The sequence below is a fragment of the Haliotis rubra genome, unplaced genomic scaffold, assembly GCF_003918875.1.
Source record: "Haliotis rubra isolate DU_JTF1 unplaced genomic scaffold, ASM391887v1 Scf322, whole genome shotgun sequence".
NCBI classification, from domain to species: domain Eukaryota; kingdom Metazoa; phylum Mollusca; class Gastropoda; order Lepetellida; family Haliotidae; genus Haliotis; species Haliotis rubra.
The window spans coordinates 369871-389498 of record NW_025766994.1 but is presented as its reverse complement, the minus strand read 5'-3'; the positions used below and the strand labels follow the sequence as shown (position 1 = coordinate 389498).

Here is a 19628-nt window from a genome sequence, read left to right as displayed (position 1 = left end):
ACTACCCCACCGCCCCGCACATGTATGAGAGTCTTTAAGTAAAAGCTTAGTCCCTGTATATTCCTGCTCAGTGATTACATTGTTGGGTCAAAACCTTTTATAACTTGAAGTATGAAAGTGCTTTCCTTCAACTTGGACACAATAGTGTTTGACTGTAAGGAGACCATACTATTGTAGTTTTGTTGTGATATTCAACCATACCGTCTCAAAGATACCAGGGTTATGGAAAGACATTCTCACCTAAATTTTATTTTCATAAATTCTAATCATTTACAGAATATCATTTGAGAAAGTTCTATTTACTATCTTCCAACATGTACAGAGATCCACCATGTTACTTTGGAAGCCACTCGGAATATTCAAATTTCCTTCAAATAAAAAATACACACATTCATGATATGAAAATGGCAGTATTTTCACTATTTTCTCTGAGTGACTGGATTTATCAACATCAACAAATGTTCAGTTCCGCTGCATTCGACTTTGAAACTGTGAAGAGTTTTCATACGTTGACCTATGATAATCTAAAAATGTAGCCTTGAATCCACATTTTTGCCAGTCAAGATGAATATCTTCAAAAACAGTTCTTTCACCAAGTACTGTAAGACATGGCAGTGTCACTCATACTGTAAATGTTCCCGATGACCAGCATCCTGCATCACGTGGCGCCCCGACCTGGAAATATCGCCACACGTCACGTGGTCTCCATGGCCTGACACGACAGCTGCGCCTGTGCGATGTCATGCAGGGCCTGCTGTATCTGCTTCAGCAGCACCTCGCCCCGATGTACAACGTCCTCCAACTTCCGCGCTGCGTCTTGGTTCTCAACCTCTAACTTCCTTAGACTAGCTGTCTGGAAACATACATAAGCAAACTCCAGATTAAATCATGTATCTTTTTTAAATGTCTCATCTAGAAGACTAGTGTAATCTATATTTCACTATAGTCTGTTTGCAGTGAAAAAGTACCAATGAATTTCACGTTAAACAAAAAAGTAAACCAAATATAGTGAAATTAAGTTTGCGAATCCTTATAATTCTACCTTGCCATTAAATATTTAAATCTCAGAATTTTATTCAGTAAATCAAATAAAGTGAAATTAAGATTGCGAATCCTCATAACTTTACCTTGCCAGTTTAACATAAAAATCTCAGAATTTTATTTAACTAATCGTTATTATTGGTTTGTATTACAATGGGGTATGCGCAGTAGTTGGAACAGTGAAACAAATGCATGTGAGGTGCGAGATGAGCGTTAACTTAGACTACCATAGAAACCAACCCTTCTGGTTCTCGGGGTTTCATTTAATGTGCATACCCCTTGTAATGCAAACCAATAATAGCGATTTGAAATTATGATTGTTTGTTAAACAACTTTTATTCTAAGTTACATAAAATTCTGAGATTTTATGTTGAACTGGCAAGGTAAAGTTATGAGGATTCGCAATCTTAATTTCACTTTATTTGATTTACTTTTTTGTTTAAAGTCAAATTCATCGGTACGCTTTCACTGCAAACAGACTCTAGTCCCTGCTGCTTCTACCTAGTTATGTCCGTAAATATTTATTACTTAAATAGACCCCTGAAGAATATTGATTTTCAGTAACCCTTCAAAACAGCAGGTATTAGCATGCAGCACTATCATATTGGTGTGTTTTTCACCCTATCATTTGTGAGTGTCAAGATATCTACACCATAAGAAGGGTATAGCAAATTTGTTTGGCAGACATTGTATTATGGTGGTAAAGAAACACAAGAAGTATCTTAGAAAGCTGACATTTGACTGACCCACATTATTCATTTTGATTGGTAGGTCAAAGTTTGCTTAAAGGTCACATGCAACGCAAAACACAACTTTGCAGATTCTGATACCTTTCGGTATGGACTAACAGACACAAATTATCAAAATGCAAATTCAACTTATAAAGTTGAAAAATAACGCGATGAAAAAACTCCCGCGAAATCAGAGCTCAAACGATTCACTAATTTCACCCCAGCAATATCTATTATATGGTCTCTGCTTGGACGAACGACAGTTTCCAGCCATGCAGTAGTTCACCATCTCAGTATTTGTTGATTGGATCGAACGCAAATGCAGAGAGCATGTATTTACAAAACCCAACATCTCTATAAACATTCTTTATGGATAACAACTTCTTTTATTGTATATGATGAGACGTTTCAGTATTGATTCTTATACCATTGTCACTCAAATGTATAAGAATCCATACCGAAACGTCACATCATATACAAAAAAAGAAGTTGTTATCCATAAAGAATCTTACTTTCTTATTACTCACCATACTTCTAAAATGCCAATCAAACAAATCTTCTCACATACATACAATAAGCCCTCTAAAATGCCAATCAAACAAATCTTTTAGCTATATACAGACACACAAAATAAGCCCATTGGCGTGGGGAACAACCCGAACCAGCCAATGAAAGCCTTTTAACCACTAGGCTACACTTGAGTGCACACCCACCCACTCTGACTGGCGTCGGTCTCCCGGGTGCTTCGTTTGATGGCAGTAAACCCAAGTACAAAATATTGCACTCTTGATTCCATTGTACAGTTATAATATTTGTTTATTTGTTTTTTCACAAACAGCAATGTATATTATATGTCATGAATAAGTGATAATTGTGTTTTAATTATGTTTGTTTTTTGTGGTTGCATGTGACCCTTAATTTCACCTGACCCGACCTCCTGTGAAGGTGACCTTAATCTCGACCCAGAGTGGTATAAGTGTAGAAGGTCTGACTTTAATGAGATTATCTTTTCGGCTGTTTTAAACGTCCTATTTTGATTGGAAAATAACGGTAAATTTCCTTGTCACAAGTGGCCCTTTGGACCTGTTGAGCTACACCAACTGAAGTTTGATTGGCTTCACTACCTTGTGTTGAGGTTACCTCATATTTGCATACAGAAAAGTATCTTATCAGAGTAAAAGAGATTTTTAATGAGATTGTCTTTAACGACTTTTACAGGTGCTATTAAACTCAGCAAATGATTGTAAATGTACTCATTACAAAACTCGAAAAGTCCTTTGGACCAGTTAACAAGATACAATGTGGATACAAGTTTTTAGGCCTGCCTACCTGCAGATCATAGGAGGAGTCTTCATTGGGCAGCGAGTCAATGAGGACATCGATGTCCTTGGCTGTGCGGGCTATCAGCTTCGAGAACAATACTGCGTAATCTGTCAAATATAGAATCATAGGTTGACCAAATAATAATTTCACTTGACCACAGTTAACAATTTGAGTTGGTAGCAATTGCATTTTTATTTCATCATCAAAATACATATATCAAAACAATTCAGTAGTTTAGCACTACTGTACCACAGTAAAGTTTATTGTGGATATTTACTTGACCGACTGGAGAATTCCACTCGACCCAAGCGTCGGGCTATGGTATTTTTCAACCCCTGAATCATGACTATGAACACAAGGAATTAAAACATCTTGTGACTTTTTGCCTGTCATCTTAACAACTGCTGCTGAATATCCAAAGCTTGTTGTAAATTGTTAGGTAGTTAGTTCTTCACAGGGACACAGCTCAGAAAAGTCTACCTGGTTATTTATGGTGTGATAAGTTTTGAGATTAAGAAATGATATTTTCTGCACTATTTCATCTGCATGATTTGAAATAAATTGTGATGCACATTGACATAGGGGGACATTTATGAACTCTCTCCTACCTGCCTCAAAAGCAACTGGTATGCTTTCAGCAGATAGTCATTTCTTGTGCTTAAGGTTTACTCCATTATGTTTACTTATTAAATGGGTACAAATAATTATTTTGTAACTGTCTTCATGCTCAAGCATTGACCTGAAATGTTACCCTCATAGAGATCTCCTTATCACAGCCACTCTATCACTTCTAGTTAATAAATTGATATTAAACAGAACTGCAGACTAATTCCAATATGCCGAATGAAGATGAAACTTTTTGACTGACTGACTGACTGACTGACTGAGTTTGGTTTTACGCCGCTTTTAGCAATATTCCAGCAACATCACGGCAGGGGACACCAGAAATGGGCGAAACTTATTTGACAATCTAGTTAATGAAAAGGAGAAACACAAAGTCTAGTCCTTGTTCATAAGAATAAATCCGTTTCATTACAGTTTCCAGTAGAATTTCAAATTTTCTTAAACAATGCAGAGCTTGCAGGCCCATGTCCTATAAGGTCAGGCATCACAGTCAGTTCAGACCATTCCCTGCAATGTCGTCATATCTCAGTTGCACAGATCAATGCTCATGACATCAGTCCCCAGACTGACTGGTCCAGTGCGTAGCATTTAACAAGAATAAACAAATATTTATTTGCATTTAAACATAAAAATAACATACCATCCTGAGGGGGAACGGGTGATGACTTTCCACTTGGTTTTTCAAAGTTTGGGAATGGACTTGGTTGAGCACATTGTTGTAAAATACCAATACTGTTACAGAAGTTGTCAGCTTGCTGAAGAGTAAACATTTCAAATTAGATGAACATTACAATGCAATATAACAAACATTCCCAAAATAACACAATCTTGATACATTTAAAGAGGAGAGTGTCTGTTTAAATGATAGTATAGTTTGAAGTTTAAATAAAATTAGATTCAACTCAATAGAGCGGCTTAATATAAAGGCACTCTCCAAGGTTTTTATCATGGATTTACTGGTATCTTAAAAAGGGAACACAAAAATATTTTAATAGTATGACAATTGCAGATACAGATACTGTTAAGTACAGTAAGAAAGCAGAAATCGACCGTTTAGAACTTATTCATTTGTCCAGTCCACAGTGGTGACTTGGCAAGGGAGATAACTCTGCAGCATGTGCAAAAACACTGTCCAAATTTTCTCACAGACTGACTGAGTTTGGTTTTACACCGCTTTTAGCAATATTCCAGCAATATCAAGGCAGGGGACACCAGAAATGGGCTTGACTGACTGAGTTTGGTTTCACGCCGCTTTTAGCAATATTCCAGCAACATCACGGCAGGGGACACCAGAAATGGGCGAAACTTATTTGACAATCTAGTTAATGAAAAGGAGAAACACAAAGTCTAGTCCTTGTTCATAAGAATAAATCCGTTTCATTACAGTTTCCAGTAGAATTTCAAATTTTCTTAAACAATGCAGAGCTTGCAGGCCCATGTCCTATAAGGTCAGGCATCACAGTCAGTTCAGACCATTCCCTGCAATGTCGTCATATCTCAGTTGCACAGATCAATGCTCATGACATCAGTCCCCAGACTGACTGGTCCAGTGTGTAGCATTTAACAAGAATAAACAAATATATATTTGCATTTAAAAATAAAAATAACATACCATCCTGAGGGGGAACGGGTGATGACTTTCCACTTGGTTTTTCAAAGTTTGGGAATGGACTTGGTTGAGCACATTGTTGTAAAATACCAATACTGTTACAGAAGTTGTCAGCTTGCTGAAGAGTAAACATTTCAAATTAGATGAACATTACAATGCAATATAACAAACATTCCCAAAATAACACAATCTTGATACATTTAAAGAGGAGAGTGTCTGTTTAAATGATAGTATAGTTTGAAGTTTAAATAAAATTAGATTCAACTCAATAGAGCGGCTTAATATAAAGGCACTCTCCAAGGTTTTTATCATGGATTTACTGGTATCTTAAAAAGGGAACACAAAAATATTTTAATAGTATGACAATTGCAGATACATGTACTGTTAAGTACAGTAAGAAAGCAGAAATCGACCGTTTAGAACTTATTCATTTGTCCAGTCCACAGTGGTGACTTGGCAAGGGAGATAACTCTGCAGCATGTGCAAAAACACTGTCCAAATTTTCTCACAGACTGACTGAGTTTGGTTTTACACCGCTTTTAGCAATATTCCAGTAATATCAAGGCAGGGGACACCAGAAATGGGCTTCACTCATTGTACCCATGTGGGAATTCGAACCCGGGTCTTCGGCGTGACGAGCCAACGCTTTAACCACTAGACTACCCCACCGCCCCTTCTCACAGAATGGACATCATTTAGCTAGCTTGTCATTGACCAGAAAGCATTCACATGAAAATCAACCTATTGTGCTTCTAGCACGAAAAGGTCTATCTTTGTAGGTAGTTTGTATATACTGAAATATTCCTGCACAAAGGAAAAAGTGTTAATGAGCCAATGGCACACTTTAGTTCATTTCTATAATACACATATAGTACTCGCATCTTTTGCATAGCTGTCAACCGGAAATGTTTTTTAAAATAGTTTTCACTGTATTTTGGCTTAGGTTTTATAGCTCCAAGCAATCGGAAATGGTTGTTATTTGAGATGAAAACATCATATAGCAATATTTAGAAAGTACTTAAATTACATAAAAATGTGACATTTAGCATGCTGGCTGAGTGAATGGGATTTTCTTTACAAGAACACGAAACTTACGGCAAAACGGTGAGAGTTGACTTGTTTGGAGTTGTGGAATTTTCTTCACCACAGTTTTTTATTGATGGGACCGTCTACAAATAACCTAACTAAATCTGTCATTTATTAATTTACAAAATAAGTTCAAGTTCACTTAACAAACTCCACATGTGGTAATGCACATTGTCAGTTAGTGTACTTATTTCCTTTTTAATGAAACAACTTACAAATGATTCAGTAGGGACCACAATAATCTGAACTTTTTATTATGACAATGACCCATGCTGTTTAGACTTAGGGATGAAGACACAAATTATTCTTAACTATTGACACAGTGTATGATTCATGTTCAACAGTACACTTAAAAAAAGTGTCACGTACACTTTCTGTTTTCTAGTAGGGAAGCCAGGTAGGGATGGTTATTGATCTAACAGCCACCTAAGAGTTTTGAATAAACTCAATAAAACGATGTTCATATTTGCAGCGGAATATGTCACAGACGCGTCAGAAAATTATGTGCATATTCTGCATTTACCACGAGATGGGCAAAACTTATTGTTTGCAAAACGTGGCGCGATTCATGCTCGTACTTTTTGTTCACCATTCATACCTGATTCACAGCATCCTGCAACTGTGTCAGCCTGTCCGCCATCGTGCACGGTGTACTTCATGAAAATAAGATATCAGATGTTTTAGTCGATAACCATTGGAGTCACCACACTCTGGATCTCCTTCATGAGATTTTGTCCTTGGCGCACACTTTCTTAAATCTCAAAGTTGAAAATGTTTATTCTAGAGACTGTATTTTAATCTTGTCAGCCGGAATCAACATGATTTGTTTCACCAGGGAATCCAAAAAATAGATTGGTTGTCCACGCTCATATAAATGTCAACCGGTAACGTCAAGTAAAACAAAATGTTCACACAAAACGAAAATATTGTGGATGAAAACTTTTGTAATTGTATATTTGCGTTTTACTTAAACACCAAATTCTAAATGCCTCTCAAGAACCACAATGTGTTCATATGTATATATTTTCGAATAGCAGGAGGATTTGACCTGTTTGAATGTTGTTGTTTCTGAAACAGAGAAACTTGCTTGTTAAGAATATTCAGTAGAAAACATATTTGTCAGAATGTTGGTCCGCATCCTGCACCAGGTATATGAGTGAGTTAAGGTTTTAAGTCACATCGGCAGTATTTCAGCATGAAGATTAATGCGTGAGCTTCTACCGATGATTACTATTGTCGTCGGAGAGTAAGAATGTGTACAGATTCCAGACATCATCGTAAAACAAACATCAAACATCAACGATATTGTCACTATCGGGGTCAAGGCCAGAAACCGTTAAATATGGTTTCTGCTGATACACATATTTTATCAAATATTCAACCACGTGCATTTGAGAAATTGTTGTAAAACATTAGGAGAAACAAAATAACCTGATGAATGAGAAATGTTAAGGCATGTACTCCTAAATATCACAAATGCTCTCCCTTTTGTTTGTAACTTCTAAATGACTTTCAAAGATTGTACGGAAAATAAACGTAAGTCGACAGTGGGGAGACATCAGCAGGCTTTATCATGTTATTCTTTTTAAGGATGGATTCACACGGTATGTGAGCCTGTAGTTACTATAGGAACTGCCTAAAACCCGGACCAAATAAAGTCGTAAAGATATCCTCAAAATAATAAATGATAACTTTATTTTGGTTTTAGAAATATAATATATGTAATGCGTTTGTGGATATGTATTTTGATTTTAAGATATCTTGAATAAGTTTATATGATTATGTACAATATGATTGTAATTATTTTATTGATACTTATAAATTAAAGCACATTTAGATATATTAGAATATGTCTCTGCCATTTTTCTTTGAATATCGGAAATTATTTTAAGGTATTTTCAGTTATTTATATTAGTCTCACAAACCGTACTGATATACGATACAATATCTTTAAATATCTTTACAACTGTACACATCAGTAATTTCTGAAAGAGTGAAAGCAACATGTCATGAGGCCGTAGTGGTGAAGACAGTTATTCACAAAAGGGAGTATAGCCGATTTTCCGATCTCGGCCGCTTAAAGAAGAGAGATTCGTTATGAAATATGTAAACAATAGTTAGAAGGATTATCCATTTCACTTTGACACCAACTGATAAAAGAGGCAGTAAAACATCAACTATTAGTAAAACTGAATACGAAAATGACCGAGAATTCCGGATATGACGTCGCACCAGCCTCGATCTGGCCTTTCCGCCATTGACGATATCTCATCAAGGCGTGCACTACGTTTCGTGTCTACGAAAGACTTAAAAGTAAGCACATATCAGGTGAAATAATACCAAGATCGTATTCGGTTAGGCAATAAAGATTCACTAAACGGAAATATTCGGGTTGTTTCTGGATATTTGAATGATATAGTCGCATTTTGGGACATTTATTCCAGTCAAAGGGGACCACGTGGTTGGGGAGAAGCACTCTGACGAACATATAGATCAAGGCAGTTTGTTTTCACAATCATATCAAAAGTATGAAATGTCGTAATACCGACGACGCAATTAAGTTGTGCCAAATGTTTGTGTGTTGTGTTTGACTTTATCAAGAACAACTTTTCGCACTGCGGTCATGGCATTGCTACACGACTGGAATCGTCTTACCACATATTTGGAAGCGACTTGCACCACAAACCCGAGCGTTTGTGATATATGAAGCTGCTAAACTACCTAACCCTATGGACAGTTACATGGGAGACAATATAACACACCTGAAAACTGAAAATATACCCCAAAACTTGGGGTCCCACTTCGCCAGAACAGCTGAACTTGACGATTGCATGACTTCCGGTTTTGGAAATAGTACTCGTTACACGTGTATTTTTTGTTTTCCACTACCGTTAGACGAATAAACAAAAAAACTATGCAAGCCCAGTGTGGGACACATTTATCCGTCGCGCGAATTCTGAATCTGTTGCGTATTGATCAATAAATAAGGTCTATCCTTGTTTTGTATCGCATCTGGATGTGTTGTGAAATTGTTTGTGTATTTAGTAGTATGGTCATTGCAACTCTTCGGAAGTACTTGTCATTTGGTCACATTCACTCATTCCATGCAAGATATATATATGTTACCCTGGATTGGTTATCACCATAACGTGTAATGCACTTACAGAAGGCTAAATTCTTGCATTGTACCCATTCACAATGGAATCCGAAGCAATGGCAATAGTGTTCAACAAATTGAGTTCAGATAGTACTTATATTGCAGAACAACACATTCACAACATGTTCATAAATATATTGAATGTGTATTTTTTCAATAAGTACTATCTGCACTCAATTTGTTGAACACTACCTCCACCCGGAATGGGTAAAATGCAAAAGAATTGACCCGTCTGTCAGTGCATTACATTGATGGTGATAACATATTGCATGGAATGAGTGAATGTGACCAAATGACAGCAGTACTCGAAAGTTGCAATGACCATACTACTAAATACTTAACAATTTCTACAACACATCGAGATGCGCCATACAAAACAAGGATAGACCTTATTTATTGATCAATAAACAGATTCAGAATTCGTGAATTGGATAAATGTGTCCCACCATAGGTTAGGTAGTTTAGCAGCTCATATATCCTAAACGCTTCGGGTTTGTGGTGCAAGTAAGCTTCAAATATGGGTAAAACGATTCCAGTCGTGTGTAGCAATGCCATGACCGCAGTGCGGAAAGTTGTTCTTAAAGGGCCTCTTCCATTTATGTGCTATTATAGCTCGATCGACCTTTAGGCATATAGCTCGTTTGAACTACTATAGCTCCATCTAACTATTATAGGTCGTTTTGCGGTTCTCCCCGACCTGTTTATCGTGGGTGATGTAGAGTGGCATACATGACGTATGGCGTGAAATCTTTACTACTAGTTTCCGAGCCGTTTTAGGAGTGATACATTTATTATCTACAGAGACAGTATCTGGTATATAATATATGGAAATAGTTCCTGGGAGTACTGCACTCTACCGGGCGCACTTTTTCAGATTAATTAGCGCTGCAGGGTTTCCCTGACCCTAACCCCTAAGGATCGTAAAGGGTGCCAACCCTAAGGATAGTAAAGGGTGCCTAACCCTAAACCCTAACCCTAAGGATCGTAACGAATGCCATACCCTAACCCTAAGGATCGTAGAGGGAGCAGCGAGGGCTGCGCCCGGTAAAGTGCATTCTAACCGAGTTCCTTCCTTTCCCCTAACCCTAACTTCAATTTTGGACTTTTAGTCATTTTTGTGAGTTATCTAGTAATTGTTGTGTTAAGTTTTCTTAATCATTTTAGTATATATAATTTTTAAATATTATTTGGGATGGGAGAATGGGAAGAAATCTTACCCATTGTCTATAATAAGACAGTTGAGAGCTAAATCAGAATCAGGTTTGGACTAAATGAAAGCTCTTTCCCCAGTTCATACACCCAAAGCTAATATAAAAATAATTCCTCATAAAAATATGCTTCTAGTGAATGATCACAAAACCTCTGCATTGGAAAGGTATCTGCAGAGAATGTCAATAAGACTTGTTCATCTGGCTAAGTTGTTAGTAGTTTGATGTTAAAAACATTGAGTATGGGCTTAACTGACTTTATGAGAAAATTGAGATTAGTGGCTGAAACTAGCCGAGAGGATTAATATTATTTTGTCAGAGTTCATTATGCCTTGAGTATTGGTGGTAGTTGTGATGAACTGGTTTCTTGATTTCAGAATGCGTTACGTGGCCGCTTACTTGCTAGCCAACCTTGGTGGCAGCAACAACCCATCTGCTGCAGACATTGAAAAAATTCTCGGCAGTGTTGGTATCGAGGTCGAAAAAGACAAGATCACCAAAGTGATCAGTGAGCTGAAGGGGAAGAACATTGAAGAGCTCATTGAAGAAGGTAGTTAATCTGACAAGTGTTTTCGATCAAATGCCACTGATATTCCACCACTGCGTTCCTTGAAATATGAAAAGTAACTGTATAGATAATTGAATGTGATGTTTCTGTGCAATGTACCAACTTAAGTTCATAAAATGGCAGGTTACCAGAAAGTGAACTAACAGGTCATACGATCTTATTTCAGGCCAGAAGAAGCTAGCCTCGGTGCCAACAGGTGGTGTTGCTGCCGCTGGAGGAGCTGGCAGTGCCACGCCTGCAGCTGGTGGTGCTGCTGCTGAAGGTAACCATCGTCATTGTACATTTTGAAAATAACGTGTTAAGATCAGCTGTTGTCAATGAGCTCTTGTCCCTGGCTGTATCACAGTATGAAATATTCCAGTGTCCCTATCAATTCTTTGGGTGGTATTTTAGAAATTGGGAAATACAGTACTGAACTTTACGGATGACTACTTCTTAAATTACATGAGTGGGAGGTTTTGATACAGATTCCAGTCTCCCCACACAACCTCCATCATACCTATGTAGATCTGGGTTAGAAGTTTCTTAACAACCCATGCTTGTCACAAGAGGCGACTAACAGGATCTGGTGGTCATGCTCACTGACTTTGTTGATGCATGTTATAAATTGTATCCTATTTGTGCAGATTGATGCTTGTGTCAATAACTGGATTTTCTGGTCATGCATCTTGAATATTGCTCAGTGCAACAAACAACAAACTGAACAAAACTACTCTTACCATGATATTGCAGAAAAATTCCAAGAAACTATACAACAGCCATTCAAAGCTTTTTTAAAAATGTGAAGTAGAAAGATTACATCGTTATCTTGATTCCCTGATATCATTACTTGCATAATATTATACTGACAAATGTTACTTTCTTTTCAGCAAAGAAAGAGGAAAAGAAGGAAGAGTCAGAGTCAGAAGACGAGGACATGGGCTTCGGACTCTTCGACTAAAACCTAAATGTATATTTTACTCAAGTAAAAAAACAAACCACCAAAATCTCTTGTGTTTTTCATGCTTAAGTACATGTGTAGCATACTGTAGCTATGGAGCCACGGTTCGATTCCCTACGGGAATTCTTTGTGTGAAGCCCATTTCTGGTGTCCTCCTCTCCCCCCCACACTGAGATACTGCTGGAATATTTGCTAAAAACAGCGTAAAACTGAATTCACTCATTCACTCTAGCTATGGAGGCCAAATTCCAGCAGCATCCGAAAAACTGCTGTTGAATCTGTCCCTGTTTTATGGGGCTCAATGGTTTTGTATATCCTCGCACTCCTTTGAGTAGATTTACCAAATTTACGTAGAAGTGAAAGTTGTACTTTAAATGATCTTTTGAATATTATCAAATTTGAAGTAATTTATGAAACCCTGATGAAAGTGAATTTGGAATATCAGACAGTCTTTGAAATCCTTTTTGACCATAGAAGTATTTTAATAAAATTAAAGTGTGGAAGATTGGCTATGTGTATCCGCTCACGGCGCCTTCAACATGGAGATATGTTGCATTCCTTTCAAGGTGATACTCAAAATTAAACACAAAATGAAATAGGTGCTACCCAATTATTGATTGAAAAAGAATTATGTTGAAACAGTTTCTGGTTTACAATCACAACTAGAATACATCTGTCAGACTGGCACATTAAATACTGGTAATAGGCCCTGCAATACATCTAAAATTTCTGCCAAATGTCTTCGAAATTGGCCCATGAATTTGGAACAGTACTGGAAGACCCAGTCTGTGACTATATACCTTGATGCTAGTTATTTTTAGCCATGCAACCCCTTTGGTAAAATCCAGAGTCGCTTCAGTATCACACTTGGGGTCAATACATCCAGTCTCCAGGAACAGTTGCTTCCAGAAATGACAGGGAAGATGATGTGAACAACAAGGGTGTTATCTCTTATCACGCTTCCTGTGAATATCGGACCACTATTTATCAGCGCTGCTCTTATTTGTTGCCTCTGATGAGTACAGAGAAAATGTCAAACTCCACTGCCATGTAACTGCAAAGTTGGAGCACACGTTGGGATGGTTCCCCAGGTGCCATTAGGAGGGCATGACATGTTGCTTGTGTTGTCAATCACTCAATTTTGTGACTTGATTACTTTAAAGAGGGGATTGGGTGTGTGATGGACCAGTAGTTAAAGCGTTGGCCTGTTACGCTGAAGACCCGGTTCGATTCCCCACGAGGTTACAATGTGTGAAGCCCATTTCTGGTGTCAACCGCCGTTATATTGCTGGAATGTTGCTAAAAGGGTGTAAAACCATACAGCTCATGCTGTTGGTCACTGGATTGTGTGGTCCAGATTCGATTAATTACAGACCGACACCATATAGCTGGAATGTTGCCAAGTGCCGCGTTAAACGACAACCAAACCTAAAGCTAAACCGCCCCACACTTACCCTTAATCAACTGATAAAGATAATTTTGGAAGATAACATATCCATCAACTACACATTGCACAAACGAATGAGGCAGTGAAGCAACACCATACTCGCTCACTCTCGTTAGATCTACGCCGCAGTCCGCTATGCTCCAGCTAAATCAAGGTGGTGTGTCAATAAGTTAGAGGCTTAGGGCTTACCTTCACTCATGACAACTCGGGATACAATTAGTAATTCCAGCAAGCCTGTTGTTTATTCTCGGTTATTAACTCACCCATGTGACATATCTCTTAATTCAAAGACTCAACCGCCTGCGGCAGTGGATTGTCTGAGGGCCGCCTTGTATCAAAACGTGGTACTTTTGTTTCCTAGCCTGATGTTCGTCATTAAGGAGATGAAGGACTGGCCGGCTTGGAGTCAACTTTGCGACGTGTGATAAACGATGTTATTTCATTGGGTATCTCTGTGAAACCTACTAGAACAGTCAGAGATTATTTATGCAATAATCCTGAACACCACGGTAAAACCTATTTCATCTCCCTTCAACTCATCTTCGCTCTACCCGTGAACATCCGGGTTAGAATGAACCTTCAGTAACCCATGCTTGTCGTAAGAGGCGACTAACGGGATAGGGTGGTCAGGCTCGCTGGCTTGGTTGACACATGTCATCAGTTCCCAATTCTGCAGATCGATGCTCATGCTGTTGATCACTGGATTGTCTGGTCCAGACTCGAATATTTACCGACCGCCGCCATATAGCTTGAATATTGCTGAGTGCGGCGTAAAACTAAACTCACTTGGTTCTCCTCGACCAATACATTTTGTACGTGACCCAGAGATCGGTCCCATCTGCAGGGGCGGATACAGCTTTTTGAGAAAGAGGTGTGTGCGTGAAAACAATTGAGAAAAGCAGGTTAACAAACTTTCAGCACAAGGGTGTGTGTGTGTGCACCCTGCACACCCCACCCCCTCTGGATCCGCCTATGCATCTCCAATCTGCTCATGCTGGCTAATACAAAGAAGTCGCCCACATGTATTCTGATAAAACAACACCACGAAAATCGGTCTACATTATTTAAAGGTTTAACGCACGTCTGAACACGCCGTTCAATGCTGGTTTCTCGATATCTATTGTAACATCAGTCATGTATAAACAAGTCACTACATATCAACACTCAATCGATACACAATGTAACCTATGTTCAGGCGGAGGAAAAACGTTCTGCACATTTGGCAACGAGCCACGAACATAATATCACGGAAGGGAGATAACTCTTCCCGCTTTTTGCATAACCGTAGGTAAGCCAGTCGTTGTTGTATCGTGGTGGTGCAATGCTATTTGGTTATAAATACCGCGAGTCTCTTATTACTGCATTGCGCTGAAGGATAGTCGGGACAGAAGGAGATTGAGCCGAATCCGAGTATTCCCAACGTTCTGAGGAAGGTAGGTCGGTAAAACGGATCAATATACTGCAGCAGGAACAACGCATCTTATGGCTATGCTAATGTCGATCGTTACGGGATTACTTGTTGTACCATAGTTTAACCTTGCAGAGGTCGACTCATTAATTTGGTTTGATTGTCGCAAGACACCGAGGTAGTGTTTTGTGCTCTTTGAATAACTTGCGGAAGAAAATGGTTTTGCGAAAGGGTTCGTGAAACCGAACACGGGTTTGTTTCGGAATTCGATATGCTTGACCGTGGATGATTAGAACGGGATATATTGCACGAAACGGAACGCCTCCCAGTCGCGATCTAACACCAATGGTTTTATGAAATATGAACGCTTCTCCATCTAGTCCGTGTAGATTCGGGTTAGAATTAGTCTTCTGCAGCTAATGCTTGTCGTAACAGGTGACTAACGGGATCGAATGGTCACGCTCGCTGACTTGGTTGACACATGTCATCGTATCCCAGTTGCGTAGATCGATGCTCATGATGTCAATCACTGGATTGTCTGGCCCAGACTCGATTATTTACGGACAGCCGCCACATAGCTGAAATATTGAGGAGTGTGTGACATTAAACTCAGTGTATGAAATAAGGCCCGTCCGACCGACCCAGACGGGCTAGATTTCTGACGGACGATCAAAATTTGCAGCCCGATGGTCTGGTAATTTATTTTAGATATTCCATACATCTGAGTAAATTCACCATCTCTGGTCTGGTTAAATTCCATTTGGGCTGGTAACATTTCTGGTTTATTTCATACATCTCACACTGCTGCATTGACGTCTCGTCTACACATTTCCTATTCGGGTCCTATCAAGTAATGGCATGTCAATGTACGTGAACTGATATCACACACCGCTTTAGTATTTGTATGTGAGAAGTACATCCGGGTTGGAACAGTATAACTATTCACGTCCTTTATGTGCTTTAGTTGTTCGACTTGTCTGATAAGCTATCACCGATTGCTATTTGGACCGCTTCATGTCAGTGTAAAGTTACTTGGCCCTAACATGCACAGTGTGTAATGTCACGTAATCTATCGAATGCCCCGAGTACTGAATTGTTAATTAGAAGGGAAATTTATTGTCGCGTTCAACAGTATAGGCCACATTATGGCGACATTTATGCACGATTGTTAATGTATTTGTGTGCGTGTGTGCGCGTGCGTACGCGTGCGAGTGTGTTTGTACGGACGTAATGCAGGTTTCCTATTGTTATCCCACTGAGGTGGCATGCCACAGTCTGTCACAGATACCCCACACAGACAGCATATGTAATGCCGAGCGCCATGCAGCAGGGAAACAATTACCATCGGACGCCTTTCGTATGAGGCGACCAGGGATCGAACCCCGAACTTCCCACTCCCAAAACAGACGCCGTGTCCACAATACCACAGAGGCAGTCCGGTAAATTATAGCTGTGTTTCGACCAATCATTGGAGTAATTATGAGCCATTTTCATTTGAACCGAGGGCGGTGGGGTAGCCTAGTGGTTGAAGCATTCGCTCGCCACGCCGAATACCCAGGTTCGATTGCCCACATGGTTACAATGTGTGAAGCACAGCCGTGATATTGCTGGTATGTTGCTAAAAGCGGCGTCAAACTAAACTCACTCACTCACATTTGAACCGTTATGATGATCAGGAGGACCTGGCAATAATTTCCTTGTTTCCTGTTTTGTGTTTTGATAAGCTCACAGACTGATGATCCCAGTTATAATTGGTCTTCGACCTCATTTGGTTCTTGACTAAAGCAAGCCGATTTCTAGTCTTCCCCGTCGTGATACTGCTGGAATATTGCTAAACACGGCGTAAAACCATACTCACTCACTCTTGATTAAAGCATCATACGCTCAGGAATAGTCCAGCTGTGCGACGGCGGTCTGTAAAATTCTGAATCCAAACCAGACAATCCAGTGACTGGCATGATGAGCATTAATCTACGCAGCTGGAATTCTAGGGCTGCGCAATATAACCGGTTTACCGGTAATTACCGATTCAGACATGAAAACGATACGTATTGCGATATGCTGATCGAAAACCGGTATTTTGACATGCATTCGGAAAACTTGGTAACACTCGGAAATCTTCGGATATTTCCGTTTTTTAAATTGTTCCTTTCCTTGTTTCATTTGTGCGAAACATTATTTACATTTATATGGTCATGATTAAATGTTTTCATTAAAGCCTAATCAAGCATTTTGATTTTGTTGTGTTTTTGCTTTACAGATCAAACATTAACTCGATTATAAGTAGTTTTTTTGGTTAAAAATAATTCTTGCAATATATTGCAATACATATCGCAATACATGCTTTCGCATCGCAATATATCACAATACGAAAATTCCCGGCAATACCCACCCCTATGGAATACGATGACACATGTCAACAAAGTCAGCGAACCGGACCACCCGATCCTATTAATCGCCTTTTACGACAAGCATGGGTTACAGAAGACATATTCTCACACTGAATCCCTATGGATGTGATGGGATTCAGAGAGGGCAAATGAAAGGGTAAACAGATAGCTATTACTAGGGATTAACAGGGTTGGAATGTATACAGTGTGTCCTCAATACTGATCATTGGAAATTCTACTTTAGAATCTGCATCATTTTCATTCGACAGAGACCCGTGAAGGTCCGGGTTAGAACTGATCTTCAGTAACCCATGCTTGTCGTGAGAGGCAACAAACGGGATCGTGTGGTCAGGCTCGCTGACTGGGTTGACACATTGGTTCCCAATTGCGTAGATTGATGCTCATGCTCTTCATCACTGGATTGTTTGGTCCAGACTCGATTATTTACAGAATGCCGCCATATAGCTGGAATATTGCTGAGTGCGGCGTCAAACTAAACTCACTCACTCATTCATTCGACAGAAAACAATTGGTCATCGCACCAGGTTAACATTTGATGAAGCATTCGTAAAATACCAACCTCGCACTATATATTACGTGAATGGTTTCATGTTCAAAGGGAGATAACCACCACTGATCACCCTTTAACATGAAGGGAATTTTATGATGATGATTTTAAGGTGTGTGTGTGTGTGTGTGTGTGTGTGTGTTTCACACATTTTGTTCTGGGGAGCTGGGGGAGGGGGGCAGCAATTTTGGTGTGTTACAGAAAATATGTTTAAAATTATGGAAATTATGGGAAGGGGAGGGGGGTAATTGATTTTGTACATGTCAAGCATCGAGGGTCCATGTCCCCCGAGGGACCAGTGAACAACGTATTTATCTTACCAAACACCTTAATAGTGTTTATCTTACCGAACACCCTAATGTTAATTTTGAATTGTTTGAAGCACGGGTACGCTAGATTTTGCTGACAAGAAAACAGATTTAGAATTATCTCCCTTCCATCGATTTGCATTCGCAAAACATCGGTAATTTCCGTACATCATACGTGATTCAATGTTATTCGAGAAAAGAATTACTACCACGAAGTACAGAATGAGTTGCCATTGACAGCGGGGTACATTGAAATGTACCTAGCTTGTAAGCCGGGTACACTGAAAATAATAGAAAATCGCTCAGCCAATGAGAAAGCGACATTTATGTGTGAGGTAAGATAAGTTGCTTTATAAACAGGATACATTGCCCATCGTCTTGCATGTCTTTATACACCTATCGCCAGAGAAGTTGACCGCATGCCAAATACTCGTCACGGAATTCGTCTCCCACTATACATGATGCGTATATTTGTTTAGTCTAATTTGGAAGCTCATTAGTGACACAGTCTACGACATTTTTATCATCTACGTAAATGATACTTACATCTCTGTTGAATATACTTACACTTACAAACTTCTACGTAGAAGATATTTTCTAGGTGGATGATACCGAACTTCAACGTAGAAGATATATACTTTCAAATGCCTAGATGATACTTTAACTTCTACGAAGAAGATACTTTCATCTACGTAGATGATACTTAACTTCAACGTAGAAGATACTTTCATCTACGCAGATGATACTTAACTTCAACGTAGAAGATACTTTCATCTACGTAGATGATACTTAACTTCAACGTAGAAGATACTTTCATCTACGTAGATGATACTTAACTTCAACGTAGAAGATACTTTCATCTACGCAGATGATACTTAACTTCAACGTAGAAGATACTTTCATCTACGTAGATGATACTTAACTTCAACGTTGAAGAAACTTTCATCTACGCAGATGATACTTAACTTCAACGTACGCAGATGATACTTAACTTCAACGTAGAAGATACTTTCATCTACGCAGATGATACTTAACTTCAACGTAGAAGATACTTTCATCTACGCAGATGATACTTAACTTCAACGTAGAAGATACTTTCATCTACGTAGATGATACTTAACTTCAACGTAGAAGATACTTTCATCTACGTAGATGATACTTAACTTCAACGTAGAAGATACTTTCATCTACGTAGATAATACTTAACATGACTGACTCTA

General features: G+C 39.0%; 2 protein-coding genes across 3 annotated transcripts; one reads left to right on the top strand and one right to left on the bottom strand.

Annotated features, from left to right (window-relative positions):
- Positions 1-223: 223 nt before the first annotated feature.
- Positions 224-7106, bottom strand: LOC124283821 (mediator of RNA polymerase II transcription subunit 21-like). 2 transcript variants are annotated; one of them, XM_046719844.1, is made up of 4 exons: positions 7013-7106; positions 5332-5446; positions 3102-3202; positions 224-853 (listed from the first exon to the last, which is right to left on the bottom strand). In XM_046719844.1, the coding sequence occupies exons 1-4, from the start codon at positions 7052-7054 to the stop codon at positions 695-697; spliced, it is 417 nt and encodes a 138-aa protein (XP_046575800.1). In that variant the 5' UTR covers positions 7055-7106; the 3' UTR covers positions 224-694. The 2 variants fall into 2 exon arrangements, with proteins under 2 accessions (XP_046575800.1, XP_046575801.1); XM_046719845.1 differs by lacking the exons at positions 5332-5446; positions 7013-7106 and adding an exon at positions 4360-4492.
- A 1485-nt stretch (positions 7107-8591) lies between these two features.
- LOC124283820 (60S acidic ribosomal protein P2-like) lies at positions 8592-12333 on the top strand. The gene is made up of 4 exons (XM_046719843.1): positions 8592-8727; positions 11157-11329; positions 11514-11609; positions 12217-12333. The coding sequence occupies exons 2-4, from the start codon at positions 11158-11160 to the stop codon at positions 12285-12287; spliced, it is 339 nt and encodes a 112-aa protein (XP_046575799.1). The 5' UTR covers positions 8592-8727; position 11157; the 3' UTR covers positions 12288-12333.
- Positions 12334-19628: the final 7295 nt, after the last annotated feature.

Excerpts from the sequence above, each read along its gene's own strand:
- LOC124283820 (XM_046719843.1), top strand. The coding sequence starts at position 11,158 with ATGCGTTACGTGGCCGCTTACTTGCTAGCCAACCTTGGTGGCAGCAAC. Across the intron at positions 11,330-11,513 it reads TGAAGAGCTCATTGAAGAAG|GCCAGAAGAAGCTAGCCTCG; the intron begins GTAGTTAATCTG and ends ATCTTATTTCAG. Across the intron at positions 11,610-12,216 it reads TGGTGGTGCTGCTGCTGAAG|CAAAGAAAGAGGAAAAGAAG; the intron begins GTAACCATCGTC and ends CTTTCTTTTCAG.
- LOC124283821 (XM_046719844.1), bottom strand. The coding sequence starts at position 7,054 with ATGGCGGACAGGCTGACACAGTTGCAGGATGCTGTGAATCAG. Across the intron at positions 3,203-5,331 it reads ACCCGTTCCCCCTCAGGATG|ATTACGCAGTATTGTTCTCG; the intron begins GTATGTTATTTT and ends TATATTTGACAG. Across the intron at positions 854-3,101 it reads ACTCCTCCTATGATCTGCAG|ACAGCTAGTCTAAGGAAGTT; the intron begins GTAGGCAGGCCT and ends GTATGTTTCCAG.